The sequence below is a fragment of the Euprymna scolopes genome, chromosome 8 (assembly GCF_053919585.1).
Source record: "Euprymna scolopes isolate OS-2025 chromosome 8, ASM5391958v1, whole genome shotgun sequence".
NCBI lineage: Eukaryota > Metazoa > Mollusca > Cephalopoda > Sepiida > Sepiolidae > Euprymna > Euprymna scolopes.
The window spans coordinates 124966949-124983175 of NC_136489.1; the positions used below are offsets into that span (position 1 = coordinate 124966949).

Sequence of the window (16227 nt, forward strand, 5' to 3'; positions counted from 1 at the left end):
GTTATTAGTTCAGTGCGGATCAATAAGTGCACTAGTACCGCAAATTGTATTTACAACTTCTGGCATTCTTAATTCCTCATCACTTACTCCCCCCCCCCCAAAAAAAACTTACCAGAACTAAGCCCATCTTTAAGACTAACTGTACACATTCATTGTATCATTCTCATAATTTCTCACCGTCCAACACATCAACCCTCACTTGCCAAGTCTCACTCCCCATACATTACACTTCATAGACACGCCTGATTAATAACACGTCTAGCAGCAAAATCCCACCTCTTCACTATTGATGCATGCTGGAAAGCCTTCTACTCTAATAACTTCTTACCTTGAACGACTAGACTTTGGAATTCCCTCCCAGTTTCCTACTTTCTTCACTTTACTTCCACAAAATTACTCCATCCACTTCTATTTCTTGTTACTATGCCAACATCTTTTTCACATCCAAATGCTCATCCATCTAAATTCTCATACCCTAACCAATAAGTGCTAAATATTCTACATAGAGCAAGTGTGTTAAAACGCACTTGTTGCACAGGAGGAAATAAAAATATTCACTCGTTTCCAATATTCTCTTTGGGTGGCATAGTAGCAATAATACAGTATTGCATTTGGTATACATTATGGAAAAAGAACTGGTGATAAGTAAATGCTGTCCAGGAATACATTAAAACGAACGTAGACTTCAATAAATTTTGGAGGGAGGGTGGGGGCAAAAACTCAGTGTTCCTATTTACAATGCCTCCTCTATGAGACAGAGTTAGACACCAGGGTCGTTTTTTTAATGTGGAGAAAAGGAACAAAAATAAAAATTGTCTCAGTCGTGAAGGATTGCTCCTCCACCGACAGAGAACAATAAATTGAAGAGCAGCATCTGAAGAACAGATACTACATTTTTATCTTGGCCTGAAGGCCCCGGAAGCAATAACTTTAAAATTGATAGCCCCCAGTAAATAACTTACAGCATTTTTATTTTGAATAAAAGAGAAATGAGCGAGATGGAGTATAAAGACTAGTTTAGGGAGGGATAGGGGAAAACAGTGGGAGGGGGTAAAGAGAGAAAAAAAGAGGGGGTAAAGAGGAGAAAACAGGGGGAGGGGGTAAAGAGGGGAAAACAGGGGGAGGGGGTAAAGAGAGGAAGAAAGAGATGGCTAGAGAGAAGTAGAAAGAAAGTTTTTTTTGTTTTTTTATTTACAAAGGAATCTCCGCTTATCAAGGCCCAGAGGCCACTCGAGGATAAGGGTTAAAGCGTGTACAGTGGTCAAAAGGACAATATAGTAATCGTTAGAAGTGTAAATTTGGTAAATTGGATTACTTAAGGGGAACAGCTCATCAAGAACTTGTTTACATTGGACTTGAAGACAATCATATTGTAGTCAGCTGGAAAGCAGATAAACGGAAGAGAGTTCCACAGGTGTGCAGTTCTAAGAAAGAAGCTTTGTTCATGGAATCTATATTTTAAATAGTGACATGTTATACTTTTTAACCTCATAATTTTTATGGCCTCTGGCAGCGCGGGTTAACCATGCTAGTCGGATATAAAATCCCTATTTACTTTGTCTCCCCATGAGGACAGAGTTAGACACTAGAGTCGTTTTTAATGTGGAGAAGAGGAACAAAAATAAAAATTGTCTCTGCTGAGAACAAAAAAATGTGTAGCATCAGAACAGAAACTACACTTTGATCTTGGCCCGAAGACCTACTTGGATACAAAGTTATTCAAACTCATTAGAAGAGGCGTTGCGAGCCTGTCTTTGCTTTATTTTCATGGGAAGTGCTCGTCTGAGCTTCAATCTATGGTCCCCTCTTGTCAAACTTTCACGAAACTCGTCTAGCCAAAACCACTATCAATAATTTCCCACACTCTTTATCTGTGCCTAAACCTAAGCGTAGATTCCATGAACAAAGCTTCTATCTTAAAACGGCACGCCTGTGGAACTCTTCCGTTTGGCTGCTTTCCAGCTGACTACAATCTAATTGTCTTCAAGTCCAACGTAAACAACAATATGGTTGTCTTCAAGTCTAACGTAAACAAGTTTTTGATGAGCCGTTCCATATAAGTTAACAAATTTACTGAATCTCCATTACTAACGGTTACTATATTGTCCAATTTCTACTGTACACTCTTTAACCCTTATCCTCGAGTGGTCTCTTGGCCTTGATAAGTGGCGAAGCCTATGTAAAAAAAAAAAAAAAATTAGTTCTTGATGAACCATCCCCCCCCAAGTCATCCAAAATTCCCACTACTTATGTTTACTACGCTATAATCACATTGACTAATAATGTATACCCATTAACCCTTATCTCGAGTGGCGTCCGGGCCTTGATAAGTGGTGATTTCTGTGTTAAAAAAAAAAAAAAAAAAAAAATTACCTGCGATAAGATAAAATTGCAACTTACTTTTTCCTGAGATTCTGCAGCATTTGTAAGACCGTGATGATGTCTTCAGACACGTAGTAATCTTCCTCCAGCAGTAAAACGATGCCTTCATAACCTTTCATCACTTTTATTTTCTCAAATACATGCGATAACTGAAATGAAAGCAACCAATTACATATGCTGTTAGATCTTTGCTATAAACAAGATACAATTGCAATATTAAACATTCCTTTTAGCATATCAACCTTTTTCGATTATTTAATCGAAATTCTGTTTTGGTAAATCGTGCTTAACGTTAATCATTAAAAAAAAAAAAAAAAAAAAAAAAAATTAAGATTCAATCTTTATAGATCATTTGTAGATTTATAATTTCTTGCGTGTATATTCAGTAAATAAATAGCCTACAACATATATATATATATATATATATATATATATATACGGTCAATCATTTACTTGAAACGTACTCTGTTTAATCATAATGGTTAAAAATCTTTCTCAAAGTTTTTTTTATATAGAACATGGATAACTTTTGAAAAGTAATAAATATCAACTGAGAAAACTTGATATTTGGAACTTGGAGAATTATATTACACATATATGAAATGGAGAATCCATTCAGAAAAATCTGTTAAGTCTGACGAAACTATCGGATCGTTAATTTTATTTTAGTAGTGGAAACGTATGTAACTAAGCAGATTAAAAACGGTAAAATATATATTAGTCATCCACATACAGCACTGTTTCACCGTTTCACAGCTCATCAGTGCGGCTAGAAAGGCAACTACCTGAAGCCAGGATTGAAAACTGGCCGCCTGTACGGCAGTCAAGGCTCCTAGCCATTACGCTAATCGGCAGCTGCTGTAAGAGTCGTGAATTAACGATTTGTTTACACAAAGAGCATAGCTTTATATGGTAATTCGAGTATCACTTCTCAACATGCTCAACTCAAGATGAGAGCTCTACAGTAGTATTGAGCACTTTTTTCGTTTGTTTTTTACCATTTATTCTCTCTAATATATAAAAAAATGGATTTTCTATCAACTTTGTCGTATGAGGTTCACCCAACTATTAAGTTGCCCCAAATTCACAGATAATTTGTTTATATTAGTGAAGGCTTCTGTGTGGAACCATCTATACTTTTTTTTTTTTAAGAACTTAATCTCAATCAGTGCAATTGAATGCTATGGACAGAACAAAGGCTAGACCCATCGTTGCTCAACTTTGGTGATCTCAGGAGAACTAGTGTGTCAATGTGATCATGCCATAAAATGGACTCTCCCATCGATTTCGACCTATGAACTCTGCCACAACAACTAAGTTGTTTGGAATCCACACAGATGATTTGTTTATAGTGGTGAAGGCTTTGTGTAGAACCAACCACACTTTGATATTACTACTAATCTTTGCCGGTGCAATATCTGCCACCAGACACAGCATCCAGTAGACCACAGGTTTTTACAGAGTTTTCCTTCTAGATGCATGGCTTAAAGACTGGGGGTGCATCTCTCCCAGTGAATCAATGCACCTCCCAGATGCCAACCTAGAAATTTCTATGACTCAGCCGGTATATACAGCACTTAGTCTTCTCAAATGGTCACCCATCTGGTAGTGGCCAGGCTCAACGTTGCTTAATTCTGGTGAGATCCAGGGTGCAAACGTGATTGTACCGTGAACACACACACACACACACACAGCAGTTTGGTTTATTGAATTCATAGATATTAGTTTTGTGTATAAACCGACAGCCTTTAAAGAAGAAAAAAAGTACATTATGATATAGATTCTGACGTCATTAATTATTTCATGCTAACTGCATTGCAGTATGTCATACGAGAGGAAAATCAACACTAGTGCAACACGTTTCACTTTATTTATTTTTCATTAAAAAAATGTAAATAAACTTCTGCAAACAGTTTGTCATATAAACGACAACTATGAAGATGAGGACAATGGTTCGCAAAATGGATAAAAAGATTAAGAACCATCTTAAAGGATTCCAAAAAATAGACAAATAACGTGGTGAAAAAAATAATACCCTTCAAGCGCTTTCGGAAATCCCCAAGTGATTAAATGTCTCAATGTGATTAAGTGTCCATGTGTGATTAAATGTCTAGTAATTAATAGTTCGTGATTAATAGTCGCATGATGAAATGTTGGGTGATGGAAAGACTGCACATCATAGTAAACAGCTGTTGCGATAATGCAAAATTATTTGTAATGATTATCGAAAGAGACAGAGACTTCTGTTAATCTGGGGAGACGTTGTCACTCAGACTCTAGGGAACACTACCGGTTATTGTCAACGAAAAATCAGTGATAATGACTATCATGAAAGCTCCTACTAATTAAATAAGTATTGAATAGCATTTAAAGACTTTTTTTTAACAAATAAACAATAAACATAATATTTAGTTTAAATAATTTATTTTTCATTTAATAGTTGTGTGATGAAATGTCGGGTGATGAAAAGACCGTACACCGGAACTGGAGCTTAGATTTGCTTAAAAAAATTTTTTTATGTAAAAACAGAACACCACTTATTTAAACAAAGTCACTCACAGATAAGGATTAACGACTCTCGATTTAATGATGAATAATATTATGAGAGGATTGAAAAACGGTTAACAGAATAGAGAAAACTTGACCTATGAGGACAAGTATTTGACTTTTGGATTTGAAAACGGCCATATTGTCTGCAGTCATGTGAAAGTTCTGGGAAATAAACTGTTTATGGAAATTCTGTCTGGTGTTAAAGGCATGGGGAAGAAGGGGCAATTCTTTTCAGTTGTAGTAAAAAGGTGTTCCTGTGAAGGTTTTACAAGGAAGAGCTCTTTGGTCTGCTTTACTATAAACAAAAGCTAATATGATTTTTAATATTAAACATCTGTAAATCCTTTATGTGGATGAACTTTTAATTCAATGAAAAATGAAAAAGCTTAATTTATTCAGCAATAAGATGTAATTAGTATTTATAATGTTGATATAATGATATTATAATGTCATGTTTGGCTGTTCATTACAACTAACAGCAGACATGCAAGCTGAGAGAGAGAGAGAGAGAGAGAGGGGGAGAAGGGGTGAAACAGTTAAGAGATATTTACAGTCGAAAGAGGAAAAATAATTCAAACTTGTTGATATACACGAAAATGAGACCGGGTGTATAATATTAGTTTAAAGAGAATGAACAAATATTGATGCAGTTGCAAAGTGTTTTTCTTTTAGATATCAATTTTGTTTTAGTTTTAAATGGTGTTTTGCGTTTAATTCGAAGTATTACAAATGGATAAAATAGTAATGATAAAGTTGAAAGTGGGGCAAGAGATGTAGGAAGGTGGCTGCGTAAGGAGGATGATGGAAGAAAAGTGCACTCACTTTCCATAACCAATGGTGTTTGGTTTGGCAGTATTTTGCTTCTCTGTAATGACCATAACGATCTGGACTGGCTGCATTATTGCAATCTAGTTTCATGGCTCTGCGAATAGAAAACGAAAGTCACATTCCAACAACCTTTCATTTATCAGTTTAGCACGGAAGCAGACTCACTTTCAGTATTAAAAAAAAAAAAAAAATATATATATATATATATATATATATATATTCCTGCTTCTTTACAATAAAAAAAAAATTCAAAACTCTTGGGAAGTGACAGTCGTCACGTGATTAATGACGGACTGATAATCTGGATGTTCCAAGTTCGAATTCAGTTCATTCCACACAAAAAAAAAAAAAATCTTTTTTTTTTTTTTTAAATCACTTGCTTAGGATGTTAACAACCTTCACGTGATCCCTTCCATAAGCACCAAATATCTTTCTAGAAAGAATTCTGATTCGAAAATATTGGGGGGGGGGAAACAATCTTCAAACTCATGAGACGAGGATGAAATTATCTATATATTAATACGATAGCGTGTGTTATTTTCTGTATCACGCTTACATCCGGATCGTTTGTTATGTGCTTCCATTTCTTGTAATAAATTATTTTACTAAGAATTCTTCATAATTTTGGTTTCGGCTTCGATTATAGCTGATGGAACTTAAGTCATCTATTTTTTAAATTTTTTTTTATAAATAATTTTACCAAGAATTCCTTATAAGTTTTGGTTTCGATTATGGCTAGTGGCACTCCAATAATCTATTTTTTTTTTTGATAATTATATCAAGAATTCTTCATAAGTTCGGTTTTAGTTGAGGGCACCTTAGTAATCCTGGGCCCAACTCGCTTCTTGGTCTTCAATGATCTCCCAAATCACATTCTTACATCATTTTTAGACATTTATGCCGACAACACAATCTATGGCAATACTTCAAAAACCAGCAATGACCAAGTGATTCTCTCTGATCTTGAGCATGTGGTGCAATAGGGAAAAAGATAAATAGTTAATTTTAATGCAGCTAAAACCAAGCTTCTCTCTTTTCATCATAATCGTTCAGACCTCCATCAGTCTCCAACTGAAATGAATGGCTCTCGTCTTGGGAACGCACCATATCTTGACAAGCTTCTGTGACTGACCTTCACTCCTGATCTGAAACTGAACACGTGCATCAAATCTGTTGCCAAGATGGCTGGGAAAATGGTTGGATCATTCTACTGCTCCAGTACATATCTCACTGCCGATGCAATCCTCTATCTATATACGAGCCAACTACATCTTAAAAAGGAGTACTGCTACCACATCTGGACAAGAGTGGCTTGGCACACTATCCTGCCTTGATAGAGTTCAAGGCCGGCTCTGAAACCTAGTGGGTGATGCCCTTTTCTCTTCCCTGAAACCTCTTTCCCACAGAAGAGACATTGTGAGCCTTTCTCTGCTCTATCGTTATTTCATGCCAAGTACTCATCTGAGCTCCAATGCCCCCCCCCTTGCCAAATTTTCACAAAAAATCACTCGTCAAGCTACAACCACTATTAACGATTTCTACCACTATCTGTGCCTAAATCAAAATGCAGATTCCATAAACAAAACTTCTTTCTTAGAACTGCCTGCCTGTGGAGCACTGTTCCTCTGGCCTGCTTCCTGGCCGACTACAGTATGGTAGCCTTCAAGTCTAATGTAAACAAGTTAGTGTTGAACCATTTCTTTTAAATAATAAAATTCTACCCAACTTGCACCATTAATAATTACTATACTATCACCTTACATTCATTAACCTTTATCCTGGAGTGGCCTTAAGTGGTGACTCCCTTGTTAAAGAAAAAAAAAAAAAAAGAAAAAAAAAAAAAAAAAAGCTGAGCATGTGGGGTTCCCCTCCATGAGTGAAAAATTTACTTTCACCATGACTAATGTTTATGCAAAGCTAAAAAAAAAAAAAAAAAAATTTCAAGGAGTGGTTATAGAGAAAAGTGCGAACAAACGAATGAAAGTGAATTATTAGGTCCAATCCTTTCTTCGACAAGGGGAGACCAAAAACTTAAATAAAAATTATAAAAAGCAAATGTAATTTTTCTGAAGATTTTTAAAAAATCGATCAATAAGGAAAGTAGAATTATCGATACTAAGCTCTCCTAATAACAATGGTTTTATCACCCCCATCATATATACAAGCTTTTAAATTATTTCTTTATGAATGCACTATACTTTGCAAATGATTTCAAAAGAGATTCCATGCGAAGTAAAATTAAATTTCAAATTTACTTCGGTTTTACAGGTGCCACAATGTTATGCATTAAAACTATGGCAGCACAAAATTTTTTTTTTTTTTTTTACATAGGCATCACCACTTACCAAGGCCCAGAGGCCACTCGAGGATAAGGGTTAAAGAATGTACAGTTGAAATTGGACAATATAGTAATCGTTAGTAATGGAGATTCGGTAAATTTGTTAACAAGTGGGACGGCTCATCAAGAACTTGCTTACATTAGACTTGAAGACAACCATATTGTAGTCAGCTGGAAAGCAGGAAAACGGAAGACAATTCCACAGGCGCGAAGTTTTAAGAAAGAAGCTTTGTTCATGGAATCTACGTTTAGGTTTAAGCACAGATAAAGAGTGGGGGGAATTATTGATAGTGTTTTCAGCTAGACGAGTGTTTCTTGTGAAAGTTAGGCGAGGGGGGACCATAGACTGAAGCTCAGTCGAACCCTTTCCATGAAAATAAGGATACAGTAGAGACAAACTCGCAACATCTCTTCTGTGAGAAAGAGGTTGCAGGGAAGAGAAAAGGATATCTCCTATGAGACTACAAAGTCTATTTTGAACTCTATAAAGGCAGGACAAGTCCTTTCTAGCAGCTCCTGCCCAGATGTGGCAACAGTATTCCATCCTTGGACGTAACTGGCTCTTATATAGATAGAGAATTGCATCAGCAGTGAGATATCTACTGAATTGATAGAAGGATCCCACTATTTTTCCAGCACCCTTGGCAACAGATTTGATGTACCGGTTCCATTTAAGATCAGAAGTAAAGGTCAAGCCCAGAAGCTTGTCAAAACTTGAGGCCTCCTCAAGACTAGAGTCATTCATTTCAACCGATACCAGATGGGGATCAGAACGTTGATGTAAAGAGAGAAGCTTGGTTTTAGATGCATTAAAAGTAACCAGTCACTCCTTTCCCAATTTTACCATGTGCTCAAGATCAGAGGAGATAGAATTGGAGAGAACTTGGTCGTTTACTGACTTAGATGTGCTACCATAGATGGTAGTGTCATCAGCATAAATGTCTACAAATGATGTAAGGATGTGATTTGAAAGATCATTAATGTAGATCAGGAAAAGAGTTGGGCGCAGGATGGACCCCTGAGGGACTCCAGCATTAATACTGTGAGCTTCTGATTTTTGCCCATCAACTACTACTCTTATGAACCTGTCAGAAAGAAATGATTTAATAATTGAGAAGACATTTCCAGCTATACCGTAGCTAGAGATCTTGTGAAGTAAACCTTCATGCCATACCCTATAAGTTGCAGGATGCACACAAAATTTCAAAATAAACGTCTTGAGGTACCAAAGCTTGAACATGGTGACCCACATAACCTTATACTGAATAAGGTTAAAATGAAAAAAAAAAAAAAAAAAAAAAAAAATGAACAAAAAAAAAAAAATGAACAAAAAAAAAAAATTAACAAAAAAAAAAAATGAACAAAAAAAAAAAATGAACAAAAAAAAAATGAACAAAAAAAAAAAAATGAACAAAAAAAAAAAAATGAACAAAAAAAAAATGAACAAAAAAAAAATGAACAAAAAAAAAAATGAACAAAAAAAAAAATGAAAAAAAAAAAAAAAAAACAAAAAAAAAAATGAAAAAAAAAATGAACAAAAAAAAAAATGAACAAAAAAAAATGAACAAAAAAAAAAAATGAACAAAAAAAAAATGAAAAAAAAATCGATAGGTAGACATTTTTATTTTTCAATAAATGAAAATATAAATCAAATATTTCGGTCAACTTTGACAGATTATGCATATTTTTTTTATTTAAAAATAATATTGCAAAATCTATACTTTTAGTGATTTACTCCATGTCGTCATTTTTTTTTTTAAATAAAAAATAAATATCTAATTGAAATAGTAAAAAGCCCTGCTCAGTGGTTGGGAAAAATTAGAGGGAACACTGCAACAGTTTGTGATGTAAACAACAACAAAAAAATTCATATTAAAAGTAATAAATATTAAAAGTAATAAACATTCTTTTTTTTTAAGTAATAAATATTTTTAAAAAGTCATATTTTAAATAATAAATATTAAAAAAGAAAAAAAAACTTACTCTGCTTTGTTAACATTTCTTGGGCAATCATTTGGATGTTCACCAGGAAATTCTTGAGGATGAAGTTGTAATGAATGAGGAAAAAAAATTTGAATTACCTGAAAAATAAAATTAGAAAAATTATTCTTAGAATGAAGATATAGAAAACCATTAATATATTAGTAAGAATCGATGCTTGAAAAACATTTTATGCTGCGAATCACTTTATTACCATTGTGTACAATCTTTTTGTAATACGAATGAAGATCATTTAAATTGTCAAAATGACAAACTTATACTCTGCTCCATCTCACGAACTATTGAGCTATTCGCATTTGAAAGAGAATTTGAATTAAACTGTATTTCTGAAGAAAAAAATTTTTTAATTTTTTTTTTTAGTTTAGTTTTTGAAAGAGAATTTGAATTAAACTGTAAATATATGACACACAATGCATTAAGCATTTCTGAAGAAAATTTTTTTTTTTTTTTTTTTTTTTTTAGTTCAATACATTTGATTATTTGACTGTTTTACAGCATATCGATCTTTGGAGTTATTGATACTGAATCCAGTAATTGTAGAAAAGTTTTTATGCTCCAAGCTTTTTATATCTTCAAATATATATTTATAGTATTTGGTTTGGTTGTATTTGACTATGCAAAACATGGTTGTTTTGTAAGGGGGAAAGAAAAACAATAACAATGTTTGCTGCATTTTAAGTCAAGAAGCTAGTATCTTCAGACAACCCGATCACTTCAATACATTGTAACTTAATTTGTTTGTGTGTGTGTAATATATAAGGAATGGGACGATTCCAGTATTTTTACCGATTCCAAGACAATTAGCAATTCAGATCCTTTCTAAATCTCTAAATATTTAACTATTATGTTATTTTTCATGATTACCGTAAAAACATGTTCCATGTGCAGATATTTTTTTAAACATAAGGATACACTTGTGAGGGATGATCTATCGATTTTAGTTTTACTAATAGTTTCAAATCAGCAGATATTCACTATTTTAGTGATACTATCAGCGGTAGAATCTTTCTTTCAAGAAAATCAAATAAAAAAAAAAAGGCCAAAAGAATCCTTGTTGGCATCGGAAAATAGGCACAAATCTTTCAGATTCCGATTATTCGACCCAACACTAATTTTATTATATATATATTATATATATTATATATATATATATTATATATATATATATATATATATATATATATATATTATATATATATATATATATATATATTATATATATATATATATATATATATATATATATATATATATATATATATATATATATATATATATATATATATATATATATATACACGCTACAGAATTTAAGTCTACCAAATTCCTTAGGAAAAAAAAACAAGCATTCATTTAACTCCCTAATCCAACATATGCCACTATCACTTAATGATTTAACGTAAAATTCGTGCTTACCCTGGGAGGAGAGTAATTCAAACTATACTTTTGAGGAAATCACTGCCCCTTTACCCCCCTCCCATTTTATTTTAATCTATAATATAAATCTCACCTGTCTACTTAAATGTATGTATGCATGTAGGTTTCACAAAAACTTTCGATAGAGGTGACAGATTTTCACAAGATTGATATCATTTTGAAGGTCGAGCCTTCAGACGACAAATATTGAAAAATTGGGCCCAAAACATTAATTCCTTCACCCTCAACTGGGCACTTTTCTACAGGGATGGTCAGTTTTTTTTTTGCTAACATTTTTTGCAAGTTATTCAACCCTCGCTCCCACGATGTCGCATAAAAGATGTTATTTCGACTGCCCGTGACGTCACAACCATGGTAGGCACATCATTAAGACATTTTTTCTTTCTGCCTCCTATTCCTCTGCCTACTTACTCCTATTTTTTTTTTTCCGCTCGCAATTTTCCATAGATTGGAGCTCAGAGGAGCACTTGCCATGAAAATAACGATAAAGCAGAGACAGGCTCGCAACGTATCTTCTGTGGGGAAGAGATTGCAGGGAAGAGAAAAGGGCATCCCCAACTAGGTTAAAAAGTCTATTTTGATCTGTCAAGGCAGGATAAACTGCTTCTAGCAGCTCCTGCCCAAATGTGGCAACAGTACTCCATCCTTAGATGTACTCGACTCTTATACAGGTAGAGAATTGCATCATTAGTGAGGTATCTACTGGAACAGATTTGATGTACATGTTCCATCTCAGATCAGAAGTAAAGGTCAGACCTAGAAGCTTGTCACAACATGGAGCCTCCCCGAGACGAGAGCAATTCATTTCAATTGATGCCAGATGGGGATCAGAGCGTTGATGATGGAGAGATAGAAGCTTAGTTTTAGATGCATTAAAATTAACCAGCCACCTCTTTCCTCATTGCATCACGTGCTCAAGATCAGAGGAGAGAATCATAGAGAACTTGGTCGTTTACAGCCCTTGAAGTGTTGCCATACATGGTAGTGTCGTCAGCATAAATGTCTATGAATGATCTTAGGATGTGATTTGGAAGATCATTTATGTAGTTGGGCCCAGGATGGACCCCTGCATTAATACTGTGAGGTTCTTATTTCTGCCCATCAACCACTCTTATGCATCTATCAGAGCGAAATGATTTAATAACTGAAAAGACATTTCCAGCTATACCGGAGCTGGTAATTTTGTGGAGTAGATCTTTATGCCATACCCTATTAAAGGCCTTTGATATGTCAAAGGCAATTGCCCTAGAAAGGAAGCCACTGTCAAGAGATTCGCTAATCCTATGCGATATACCTTAGCACATCTACTGTAGATTTAGCAGAATGGAAACCATATTGCATGTCATTGAGGGTGTTATTTTTACTGAGATGGTTGATTACTTCTCTATTTAACACAGATTCTAGCAACTTACTCATGATGCACAGAAGACTGATTGGTCTGTATTGAGAGGGAGATGAGCAATCATCTGAATTTTTAAATACGGGACATACTGACGAGGTTTTCCAGCGTGTTGGGAAGCAATTCTCCTTAAGAATGCTTAAACAGTTAGTTCTGGTTGAAGCTTTTTGAGCACTATAATAGGAACGCCGTCAGGGCCAGTTGTTTTACTGGAATCGAGGTTTTTGATTAGCTTGGCAACATCATGCACAGATATTTGTATGTTGCATAGTATGTTTTAAGACACAGGAGGAAATATGTGGGGGGGGGCTGATCGCATAGTGTAGAATTAGCTGCAAAGTTTTTGACAAAGAGTTTGGCTTTGTCCAATGCTGACGAGATTACCTCAGGTCCATTGATGATAGTTGGGATAGAGCACACACTTCTATTTAGAACCCAGTTTGTTGTTTGCCAAAAGTGATGGGAACCAAGCTGCTGCTCAGCTATTTTGGACTTGACGGACTGAGCATACAGCTATCTTCCATTCTTTATTAATCTTACAGTGATTGCTGGTAGTCCTGAAAGCAGCTTTAGTCTCAGTACATCTATTATTATTTCAGATTATTTATTAATGATCTGAAATAACAACAAGAGGAGACTAGATTCCAAATATTTCTCATATGTTATCTCTCCCTCTTTTTGGAAATAGGGTACGATTATGAATATCTCCAGTATCAAATAATCCTTATACACTGAAATTTACTTTATGTATGAAAACCAAAGAGGAGAGATATAACATGAGAAATATTTGGAATGAAGTCTCCCCTTGCTCTTATTTCAGATCACTTGAAACCATAGCAGAATGTTTTAGTCTCTCCTTCATCAAAGCCAGAGGTTTTGGGGAAATATCAGATATTTTGTAATTCATATGCAAAACTAGGAAAACAAATAACTATTGAAATACTTTATTGCTGTAAAAAAGTGCCAAAACTGGGCTCTGGGTGACGAATAATCCCCTTAATATGCGACCTTATGGGGAAATATCACATAGCCCACTACACAATTCAGGTCATTACCTTTCCAATGAGCCTTCATTTGTTAAATTCTGATCAGTAGTCGCTGAGATTTTCAACTTATAAAATTGCTTTTTGAAGATTATAATAGTATTCTATGGTTAAAATTTTATGGCAATTGATTAAAAAGAACCTATATTTTCAAACCAAAACAAGGTATTGTGTCTAGATGTCAATGATTAAGGTTGGCTTTTGTTAAACCTTTCTTATTCATAGATTGGAAAAGTTTACAAAAAAAAAAAAATAAATAAAAATAAATAAAAAATAATTTAATCCGTTTTTTGGTTTGCAATGTATTTCTGTCCATCTTGTTTATACCATTCTAAATCAGAGTTTTCTTACATTCCTTTAACATTGAACAACTCCTATGGTCTTGTGGGGTCAGCTGGCTTCCTCCAGAGGAAGAAGTTTCTTAAAAAAAAAAAAAAAAAAAAAAAAAAAAAAAAATTTTCTTTAAAAATCTATTAAATTCACAGACAGTCCCCAATTGCATGAATATTTTGATCAGGCGAGAGAGGTTATCGTCCTACATACCTCAACTCGTATCAACTATTAAACCTCACATGTAAACAACAGCCCCAAACTAGCAAGACTACCTGGATGACACTCACTTTCAATTTTTTTTTTTTCTCCAGAGAATAAAAAAATTGTTTCTTAATTGAATTTTTTAAGAGACAAATGTGTAAGAATGACAAGATCACCATTGTTTAAAAATATAAACCGAGAAATTCGTCATGGATTCTCAAAAGAATAGGTCTCTTAGTCAAATTCAAAGAGAAAATAGGCAGGTTAACGAAGACAAACACTTTCAGAATTAACGGATCAGATATTTCATGAAGCTACTTGAAAGAAAAATTTGTCTTTAAATTTTGCCAGTGTTAATATTCAATTTATTGCAGCTACATAAATAATTTAGAAAAAAAAAATTATACATTTGGTCATCCATTGAGCTTTAGTTAGATTGCATAATGAAAAAGCGAGTTTGTAAAACATTTGTTAAATATAATAGATATAAATTTAATATATAAACAGTTATAGGTCTTTATCGGTCTCCATATTTTCAAACTCTATCTCCTCCGAAACTAAAAGTCACAGAGTGGCGCTAGGGGCCTCAAATGATTGGATTTTTTTTTTTTTTTTTTACAGGCTGTTCTTTTATGCGTCTTTAGCAGATTAAAATTTTTTTAAGGGGTCAAAAATGGGTCAAAATTTAAAAAAAAATCGTTAAACATTTTGTACATTCATAGTTTATTTTTAATCGGTTCATATGCGTGTCACGTTGGTACAGTGGTAACGTCACCAGCTTTGAATGCTACAGTTTTGGCTGCGATGTCACCTAAATATTTTGTTTTACTTTTGAAATCACGACTATAATATATACGAAATCTGGACAAATTAAAATATATTTAAGCGTATTTTACGCCCGGGTAAACCCTGTCCCCCCCCCTGCTAGTATAAACTAGAAATACAAAATCAGTATTTTTTTTTTTATTCACTATATCCCACTCATTTCTTTCTACAGCTACTTGTTAAAGATTTACAAGATACATTTTATTTAAAATTTTATTTTTTATTTTATTTTTTTTTTATTTATTTTTTTTATTGCCCCCCCCCCCAAAAAAAAAAGACAAAAATGATAGCAAAAGTAATAGATACTATATAGGAAGTCGTTCCAAAAGTAAAGGCTCCTAATTTTTTTTTTTTTTAAACTAAGGTTGAAAAGCTACAAAAGATGAAAGTCGTACCATTAAAACGACCAATGTTTTGAGCTCCACAATTTAGTTTTCTACATAGTCACCACCATTCTCAATGCACTTTTGTCAGGAATTCAATGACGCATCTCTGCTTTTGACACATCCATGACATGTGTTGGTTTCTTAGTCTCTCACACTAATATCTGCAACAGAGTGATGAAACTTCCAGGTCATGAATGCATAAATCTAGTCACTATAACAATGCAATCCCTCTGATCCATTCGAGCAGAATACAAATAGGAGGCACTACTTTTGGAATGCTTTTGATAAAACAAGAGAGGATATATCAAATGAGAGGGTGAAAGTGATAGAAACTTAAGAAACGAGTCGGTGAGTTCATTTTTTTTAAATTGTATCTTGCTTCCAGATTTCCCTACATTACTAAAGAGGAATGTGTGAAACTGTATATATATCAATACTAGCAGCAGGGGCGCCCAGCTTTGCCTGGGCATAAAATATTTTAATTTGTCCAGATTTCGTATATAT

General features: G+C 34.0%; 1 protein-coding gene across 1 annotated transcript in view; it reads right to left on the reverse strand.

Annotated features, from left to right (window-relative positions):
- Positions 1-16227, reverse strand: part of LOC145283753 (alpha-1,6-mannosyl-glycoprotein 2-beta-N-acetylglucosaminyltransferase-like) — a 222194-nt gene that overhangs the window by 58238 nt on the left and 147729 nt on the right. The window contains exons 3-5 of the mRNA XM_080132816.1: positions 10082-10179; positions 5755-5854; positions 2401-2531 (exon numbers count right to left, since the gene is read on the reverse strand). Coding sequence (XP_079988942.1) covers positions 2401-2531; positions 5755-5854; positions 10082-10179 — 329 coding nt within the window. The remainder of the gene's footprint in view (positions 1-2400; positions 2532-5754; positions 5855-10081; positions 10180-16227) is intronic.